Genomic DNA, 10,031 nt, shown 5'->3' on the forward strand with positions numbered 1-10,031 from the left:
AAAAAAAATGCCTATCAAAAAAACTTAAAAGTAAGCAAGGATCACTTCTCTCCATGGTGATAGACTGAGTCATATAGAAAATATTTTTCTGATGATATGATTATAATATTTTGCTAATGAATAGATTTGAAATGGATTTTCCTGGGGTCTTGAGGAGGTCTGAAAAAAAAAAAAAAAAAAAAAAGAAAATCTCAAAAGCCTAACTCAAGGGCTAAATCTTTTTCACCTAGAGTGCTGCCTCTGCCGTGAGACAGTGTCTGGTTCCTGAGGATGGGGCCAGAGGCCTGTTTGTGACCTGAATGGGTGCAGAGCCTTTGCTTCAAGCTTGTTTCAGAGGTGTTAGTAAAGGGCGGATCACAAATTGAGCTGCTGGGAAGTGTAATGATGTATTTGAAGCATAGGGAGGAATCAGAGGCAGTTGGAAGCCTCTGAGCATCTGTTGGTGATCAAGAAAAAAAGAACTAAAGCCCCTTTAAGCAACTTACCAAAAAGCATCATAGTGTAAGCTTTAATTACTTGCTTTCTGACATTTGAACTTTTTAGAAATGAGAAGCTTTGAAGATAATCTAATTAGCAGGAATGTGTTGCAGTTTGAGAGTAGTTGGGAACATTTCTCATCCTTTCCTCTGCTCCATGGAGTTCATGGAAAGAAACTCAGCATCAACCCCACAGATCTAAAAGGCTCGTCAGCCCCTAGAGTGCTAAAAGATAGATACTGGGGGCATTGTGTTTTCTACACTACCAACCTTGCAGGGTAGTTTTACTTCAGCATGTGCCCGCCCAAGAGCAGGCTGAGACAGCTCAAAGCTGGCTTGGGTAGGAGAGGCAGTGGGACCTGGCACCACACTGAAGACCTATGGAGAAACAAGGGCCAGGCTCACTGACTAGGCTGTGGAGACCCTTGGGGGCATTTAAGATAAGAAAGGCTGGGGCAGCCTTAGCTGTAGCCTAGGCAGCAGTTGGGCCTGGGTTTCCAAATAGACAAGAGGTTGGGGCAGTGTGTTGTCAGTGAATGGCTGATATTGGGGTTTAGGTATTGATTCTCTGAGAGGCGTACCCATGAGTGTTAGGATCTACCCAGTCCCTGGCATATGGCAGAGCAGTAGAGCTCTCAGTTTGAGGCTGGGCCTTACGGCAGGATTCCTAGAAGTGAATGGGATCACCTCTTAGGCATTCAAAGATTTACAGACCAAAAGGAAGGCTTGCTCCCATCTTCTAAAATTTGGGACAAATGTGGTTGTGGAGGGGGAGAGTGAGGGGGCAAAGGGATGGAGAGGAAGTGGGGGGTGGTCTCACTGTTCTCTGGAAGCACTGGGGAGGGGGGCCGTTCATTGGAGGGCCACATGACATTGCTGTTGAGCACCTGTGACTATGAGATGGGTCTCAGGTCCAGGAGATTGGATTAACTCTAAACCCAACCAGATGGTGGGAACAAGATGATTCGTATGTTGAAATGATTCCTGTCTCAGCCTATTAGGGAGATGAGGGAAGAAAATGCTAGATCCAGCTGGGAAAAGCAGAGACAAGAAGTCTGGAGTTAACCAAGATAAGGAAAAAATGTTGGCACCTGTTATGAAACAGAAGGGCATAAACTATTTGTGAAATGTAAGATGAAGTATGAAAACTAAAAGGCTTAGCTTCTAAAGACTCAATCTGGCCCACAGCTGCTCAATGAAAGACATAAAGCAGGCTCCAGCTGACACAATCATCAAGCAAGTACCCTTTGCTGGTTCTCTTTAGTTGCAATCTGACCCACTGTTCTCCAGGGATGGGTGGGCATATTTTGAAAATAAAGTAAATAGTATTGTCTCATGATGAAGCATTTGCTGTGTATCATACTCTGTGCTAAGGCCTTCACAGACATTAACTCATTAACCTTCCCAACAACTCTGTGAAACAGATTCTTCCATCTTTACTATAGATGTGGAAATAGAGTCTCAAGTTAAATAACGTGACCCATGCCACATAGCTTGGAAGTAGCAGAATAGGGATGTGAATCCACATTCCTGGTGGATTAAGCATAACACTACGATGATGCAATTAAACCATTTAAAGCCAAACTGGCTTAGTGGGAAGTTCTGAAGATGAGTATGGAGCCTTGGTTAACCTAACTGTATAAGAACTCATATATGTGGAAGTTCCTGCACAGAAGGAGTCTGTGCTTTGCAGACTGAGGGGTCAACAGCCCTCTTAACACATGGTCCTTGTTTTGCTGGATGCTTTCTTTTCCTTTCACCAGACAGACCACCTGTGTAGTAGGAAAGAGCTCACACAAATTCTCTTTTTTTTCAAAAGGAGGAGCATTTCTGAACATTACTTCTGGGTGATTCAGTTGGTTCTGTTACCTCCAGCTGCCTCTTCACCCACTCTCTGCCCAGTGCAGATATTAGATAAACACCTCTTCTCCCATAGACAAAACAAGGCAATATAAATTTCAGTGTCACTGCCTAGTGATAGAAAAAAGACCTTGTCTAAAAATAATGATAAAGAGGTTGTGAAATTACTATGAATGTAATTGAAATATTAACTGATAGGATTAGAGAGGAATCAAATGTAGAGAAGTAAAACAATGTTGGTTTCTGTGTTATATCAAATTTAGAGACTATTTTAATCTTTGATTATTGTTTGGATTAAATCATTAAAAAGTACGTAAATCTAGTCTGGTTCTATCTGTTTTATAACCTTTTAAAAATTAGAATTAGGAAAACCAGTAGTCAATTTCAGCAGATTAGATTTCTGTTTAGTTTTGAGGTAACAGTTTAGCTCAAGTCGAAAATATTTTTCCATGTAAACTGTGGCTCACACCTGTAATGCCAGCACTTTGGGAGGCCAAGGTGGGAGAATCCCTTGAGCTCAGGAGTTCAAGACCAGCCTGGACAACATAGTGAGAGCTCATCTCTACTAAAATAAACAAGCAAAAAACTAGCCAGTCCCAGCTGCTCATAAGGCTGAGACAGGAAGATCACTTGAGCCCAGGAGTTTGAGGCTGTAGTGAGTTGTGACTGCACCACTGCACTCTAGCCTGAGTGACAGAGCGAGACCCCCAGTTCCCCTTCCCCTCCCCCCCAAAAAATTTCTTAGTCCCCTGACTTGTAGAATGTATCTGAAATCATATTAAATTATGAACCAACTCTATCTTAAGTGAAAGACCCCAAACGCCAAGTTCATAAATTACTTTCCGTGCTACATAACCAAGAATAAGGGCTCATTAATAAGGCGGGGTGACCATAATGTCTCCCTTGGTCTCTCAAGGAAACAAATTCACTAAACAGTAAGGTCAATTTTATATATCTGGGTTATCATTATTATTATCCTTCTTATTATAAAACATTTGCTTTCTAATTCACTTTGAATCAATTTGCTTACCTATTTTTCTAGAAAGTAAAAATAATTCTCTCATTTTAAACATCAAATTTATGAAATTGCAAAACTGATCATGATAAAATAATTTGAGGGTTCATCTTGGAAGTGGAAAGTAGTTTAATTAAGAGCACATGCTATTTAGCTAAAACTTTCCAGAGATGTCTACCAAATACTAACATCTTTAAACATAAGGACATTTATAAATTTTGGATACATACTGTTGGAAAGCATTTTTAAAATATATTATTCTATTCAGTAGATTGTGAGAGCTTTGTCCATCTACCCAGCCACCCATTTATGGTCCCAAGATATCCTCTAAAGAGAAAGATGGAGTGAGAATAAGTTAGTATTATTTAATTTTCTTTTCCTGGGAAGGAAAGATAAAAGCTTCCTAAGATAGGACAACTGGCTGATGGTGTCAGAAACATTAGATTCCCTCTGTGAGGGGGGAAAAAAGAGTAATATTCCAGAAAAAAATGACCTTTAAATCATTTTTTAAGGATGAGAGAAGGGGGAAGATATGAAAATTAAAAGCAATTAAAACAAGTTCTAACCACAAACATCTATTGAAACAGGAACATCCCAAAATGCAATGACAGATAGAGAATGCTCACCTGTCTGATTCTGGCAGTGAACAGGAGAGAACGAAATATCATCCAGGGCAACATAGCCTCCTTTGGGACCATTGAAAGCAACTTCAAAAATAACCTGCAGAGGAAGATGGCATGCTGTCACATGTTCACATATTTTCAGTTTGGCTTAAGTGCTCTTAATGATTTCAAATGACATGTCAATCAAACCAGATGAAGCCAAGTGACAAGGACTCATGGAATCAGATTTCCAAATATGAGTTTGGGCAGCACCCTCCTCAACCTACAGTCTCTTTTTGGGAGAATGAAACTGCTATGATCTGAGTGTCTGTGGGACACTCACGAATTCTCAAAAGTCATACATTGAAATATGAACCCCCCCAAGGGAATGGTAATAGAAGATGTGGCTTTTTGGGAGGTGATTAGGTTTTGGAATGGGATTGGTGCCCTTATTAGTGTGCCCCTTCTGGAATTTGAGGGCACAAGGAGTTGGTGCCATATGGACCAGGAAACAGGCCCTCACCAGATGCCAGATCTGCCAACACTTTGATCTGGAACTTCTCAGACTTCAGAACTGTAAGAAATACATTTCTGTTGTTTATAAATTACCTAGGTTATGGTATTATGTTATAGCAGCCTGAATGGACCAAGACAGAGTCTTTAAAGTTGCCTTTTATTGGTGGATATGCCTCTCTTCCTTCAGTGTCAGCTGAAGTGCCTATGTTATTTCTCTTAGAACTACAGAACTAATTAGCATTATGAACTTCAATTAAAGGAAAAATCATCTAAGAAAGCAGGCCAGGGGTTTTTGTTTGTTTGTTTTTGTTTTTTATTTTTTTACCTCCCTGCCATCACTCAGGGGCAAACACCCTCTGAGTTCCTTTCCTTCTTCCTATATGAACTCTACATCAAGGGCTGGACAAAGATGCAACAGTCAGAGGTGAGAACCCTGATCTCAGCATGTCCAGGTATGTTCCAATGGTTAGAAAGAACATGGACCAATGACTTCAACCCCTTTAGCTTTGCTTTCTTCTCTACCACCAACTTTAACTGTGAGCTTAGTCGACCACCTTCTGCCTGTAACCATGGGGGATCAGACGTCAGCACAGCCTTCACCTGTGCTGGAAAAACCACCCAGGTGTGCAGTCCTCTTGTGTGAGTTAATAACCTGAGAAGACGCAGCACAGAACAGGGCTTGAAACTTCAGTGCCTACAAAAGCCAGGCAGGTAGTGGAAATGCAGAAGTGGGTTGGGTATGGTGCGGCCTCTTGTGAAATAGAGACAGAAACCCCTGTCTAAAAGGGCAGCTGTCACTCAGGTGCATCAATTGCTGTTATGTGGGAAGCCAGACCTGTTATGGGTTGAACTGTGTCCCCCTGCATCCCTCACACGCAATTCCTGTGTTGAAGTGCCAACCTCTAGTATCTCAGTATGTGACCTTATTTGGGAATAGGGTCACTGCAAATGTAATTAGTTAAGATGAGGTCATGTTGAAGTAGAGTGAGCCTCTAATTTAAACGACTGGTGTCCTTATAAAAAGGAGAAATTTGGATGCGCGCGCACACACACACACACACACACACACACGGAATGCCATGTGAAAATGAAGGCAGAGAGCTACAAGCCAAGGAATGCCAAAGATTGCCAGCACACCACCAGAAATGGGAGAGAAGCATAGGACAGATTCTCTCTCACGGCCCTCAGGAGGAACAAGCCCTGCCAACACCTTGATCATGAACTTCTGGCCTCCAGAATGATGACATACAAAATTTCTGTTTTTAAGCCACCTCTTTTGTGCTACTTTGTTATGGGCAGCCCTAGCAAACAAATACGAGGCCTAACGTCTCTGTATCTAGCAAATTATCAAGAGGATCTGACTCTAGATTTTATTTGAAATCTTTGAGTTTGTCAATGCTGACAATTAATTCAAAAATTAAAAATAAAATGAAAAATCCCACTCCACAGCCAGACAGATCACCACTGTGGACTAGATTTGACCTCTAGGCTTCTAGTTTGCAGCTTCTTCTGAATAGAATGGTTTCCTGGAGGCAGACAGACCAGAGTTCAGATCCCATTTTCATCACTTATTAGCTAGGTAGGCCTGGATATATCACTGTATTAGTCTGTTTTCACGCGGCTGATAAAGACATACCAAGACTGGTTAATTTACATAGGGAAAAGGGTTTAATGGACTTACAGTTCCACGTGGCTGGGGAGGCCTCACAATCATGGCAGAAGGCAAAGAGGAGCAAGTCACATCTTATGGGGATGGAAGCAGGCACAGAGAAGAGAAGAGAGCTTGTGCAGGGAAACTCATCCTTATAAAACTAACAGATCTTGCGAGACTTATTCACTATCACTAGAAAGGCATGGGAAAGAACTGCCCCCATGATTCAATTACCTCCCACTGGGTCCCTCCCACAACACGTGGGAATTCAAGATGAGATTTGGGTGGGGACACAGCCAAACCATATCAATCACTTAACCTCCCAGGGTGTCAGTTTTCTTATCTATAAAACACCTGTCTTGTAAGACTGTTGAGGAGATTAAATGAGATAATGTCTACAAATATCCAACCACAGAGTCAGGCACATAACAAGCTCTGAACTAATTTTCTATCTTTTTCCGAAGGTTGGTTGGCCTCAGTGGCTCACGCCTGTAATCCCAGCACTTTGGGAGGCTGAGGTAGGCGGATCACTTAAGCTCAGGAGTTTGAGACCAGCCTGGGCAACATGGTGAAACCTCATCTTTACAAAAAATACAAAAATTAGCTGGGTGTGGTGACACATGCCTGTAGTTCCAACTACTTGGGAGGCTGAGGTGAGAGGATTGCTTGAACCTGGGAGGCAGAGGTTGCAGTGAGCCAAGATCACTCCACTGCACTCCTGCCTGGGTGACAGAGTGAGACCCTGTTTCAAAAATAATAATTTTTTTTTTTTTTCTGCAGGTTGACTCCCTCTTGAACTTCTATTCAGGTTCCAGCCTAGTTAGCCACTAATTAGCTTGAGCAGGCCCATTCTTCTCCAGCCCTCAGTTTCTTCATTTTTTGAAAAGAAAAAGAGTTTGGACAAAATAGTTCTTAAAGTACCTTTCACCTTAACAGTAGTGGTCCCACAGGGACCGGGTGCCTAAACTCTCCAAAATCCAAGGGGAACCCTAGAAATTTGTCTTTGCCAAGGGGGAAGGGCTGTGAATGAAGGAAAAGATGTGGACTTAGGAGAAGGAGCAAATTAAGATTACAAACTTAACACAGGTCCATGACATTTAGCTCTCAAGGCACTAGCTGGTAAAGTGAATGGCAAAATTTACGCAGAGCCGGCGGGGTAAGAATGCTATTCCCGATCAGCGTTTGCTAATCACAGCCTCTGTGCCAATGTGTTCTCTTGTTCAGACAGTCTCCAATGTTTGTTTTCCTTCTCAAAATTCACTTGAGAATGTGATGACATTAAACTCACTGATTTCTTCAGGACAACTTTCTTTTCCTGATGAGTGAGAGCAAATAACACCAGTGAATAGTTCAGATTGGTAGAGCAAAATCACATGTGTTGACCCAAAGGATGTGTATTGAGGTGTAGTCGTGTCCAGAGTTGTAACCTTTCAAGTATTGATTTTTAAAAATTCAGCAAAGTTTGATTTAGACAAACGTTGCCCGAGGAGCTTATTGTTGGATGAAAGGAGTTGGTAAAGAGAACACTGTCAGTGTGTGTGGGGGACTCATCTGACTTTGATAGGAAACTTTTGAAGCAGTACATGCATTTCTTTTCCTCCTCATAACCCAAACTCACAGAAAATTTTCCACTGAGCTGCAAGAACAAATCAAGACCTGGTTGGACTTTGGGATAGGAAATAGCACACATTCTGCAAAAGACACTGTGCTCTCTCTAGAGTGTTTTTTTGCGGGGGGAGGTAGGGGAGGTAAATAGGAAGGGGATGTGGGGAGAGGCAGGCACGCCATCAGTAGATGAAACACATCAGAAACTAAGACCCAACCCTGTTCTCTGCAGCTCTACATCAGGCTAGCAGATGGCACCACCGAAACCCATCCAGAGGAATAATCTGCTTCTCTGGCACTTTAAAGGGAACTGGAGAAGATATTGCAAGACGCACAAAGTGAAAAGTGAGGGACATTAATAACCTGGGGTAACCGAGACTCTACTTATAGCTCCAAATCTTTATGGCAATATTATAGCAACCATATTGCTGCACCCACTGATTCTGGTGGTGCTATGGGGTCCTCAGACAGAGCTGGGCCTCCTTCCTCAGCTTTGGGTCAGATTTTAGTCCACGAACTTAGTTACTAAGTTCTCTGGCATTCACCAGCTGTGTGACCTAGAAAAAAATGTCCAATTTCTTGGACACTCTGTTTTCTCTCTTCTTGTCTGTAAATACGGAGATAATTTTATCTACTTGGCCGGATAGTCAGTACTGAAAGTGCTCGTAGCTTCTGAAATACATACATAGATACAGACATGTATCAATGTATGTGCTTAGAAAAAGGTCGAAAAGATAGTAAACCTTTAATGTTAGTAGTCCTCCCCTTTGTGAAGTTGGCTGAGGGCATTTTAATTCATTTCATGTCTCTGAATTTTCTAATTCTTCTGCATTGAACGTATCACTTATATAACCGGAAAAAGTTTTAAAATGAAGGCATCAAGCCTTATTTCAAACTAGGGCCATAATAGCAAGTTTATTTCTGATTTTACAACATTATTTATGTTGCAAAAAAAGAAATGAGTCACCTTTTTTTTTTTTTTTTTTTTTTAGAAAAACAGTTCACTCAAGTAAGGAAAACCTTCAAAACTGCTCTCAGGAAAGGTAACTCCAGACTGAGTTTTACTTGGAGGGTTCTGATCTCCTCGTTTGAACCCTCTGTGACCACAGTGCAAGCTTCAGAAGGAGAGGGTCGCCAAGAAGTCCAGTTGGTTGACTGGCTTTTGCCATATTTTTCCTCATAAAAATGACTCTTGCTAGGAAATGAAGGTAATAAAGGAGGCAGGCAAAGGGGACACAGAGGAAGGGAGAGCAGGAGAGGGGCTGAGGATGAGAAAGAGCATGGTTCAGGCACAGCAGAAAAGACAGACTGAGTGTGAGACTGCACAGCCTCTCCATCTCCAGCTCTGTGTGTGGGTGGCACATCTGCAGAGTGCCCACCCTGGCACAGCTGGTGCATACCAGTACACCTACCTCCATGGGGTAAGGAGCATTGAACTCGACCTCTGCAAGATTCCAGGCAGCATTCCCTGGCCTATCTGCTTTCCAGATTTCCTCGTAAAGGCCAGCCACATCCCGAGTGTAAAGGGAAAAGACATTGTCATTTCCCTGCTGGATCTGGTAATAAAATGACAGGCAGCCAGCCATGGGGGCCGTGGTCAACGGGGAGATGAGCTGTGCCACCTCCTGGAAGTGCTTCACATAAACCGAGTCCACGTACATGTAGTGGCCTGAAAATCAGAGAGAGCACAGCGTAAGAGTTGGGGGTGGGGAAGGGAAGAGGTTCAGGTGAAATGGTGTGATTCTGCATTCAAAATAATCCAGCAGGAATGGTGAGGAGGAAGTGGATGAGTTACAGCTGACAGAGGTTTGGCCATGAGTGGATGGAGAAATGTTGCAGCTGAGAGATGGGTCCATGGGGTTCATTGCACTCTGCTAAATACAGGATGAGACCATTCCTTTTACTTTCCTTACTTTTGATTCAAGTAAAATATACATAGAGAAAAGTAGATGTGTCATCTGTCGAGTGCTTAAATTTTCACAAGCTGAACACACCCATGGAAAGAAATAGAACATTACCCTAGAAGCCACTCCCTCACAATCCTTATTGAGTTATAAGACTCTGAAGAGGACATAAAGCTTACCATCTACTCTTAAAAGGGCATGGAGAGACCCTCCTGCACATGTTTACAATTAATGCAAGATGTCACCATGTGTGTTTTGAGTGAAACTAAGATTTTGAATTCCAACTATATGGCAATGTGTGTATTGTTAATAGCATGCAAGTCAATCGACACTGAAATTTGGAGGAGTGAATATGTGGTATCACTCTTGGCAGGTCTTTGTGGGCTCTGGACCCAGGGGCTG

The 10,031-nt window shown here is 42.3% G+C and overlaps 1 protein-coding gene across 2 annotated transcripts in view; it reads right to left on the reverse strand.

The window, feature by feature from the left end:
* Nucleotides 1-10,031, reverse strand: part of MAMDC2 (MAM domain containing 2) — a 171,829-nt gene that overhangs the window by 81,181 nt on the left and 80,617 nt on the right. For both annotated transcript variants that reach the window (XR_002517629.2, XM_009188920.3), the window contains exons 6-7: nt 9,138-9,394; nt 3,978-4,071 (exon numbers count right to left, since the gene is read on the reverse strand). Coding sequence is in view for 1 of the 2 variants with exons in the window: in XM_009188920.3 (XP_009187184.1) it covers nt 3,978-4,071; nt 9,138-9,394 (351 nt within the window). In the remaining variant the exon portion in view is untranslated. The remainder of the gene's footprint in view (nt 1-3,977; nt 4,072-9,137; nt 9,395-10,031) is intronic.

Source organism: Papio anubis, chromosome 13, assembly GCF_008728515.1.
Source record: "Papio anubis isolate 15944 chromosome 13, Panubis1.0, whole genome shotgun sequence".
Taxonomy (NCBI): Eukaryota; Metazoa; Chordata; class Mammalia; order Primates; family Cercopithecidae; genus Papio; species Papio anubis.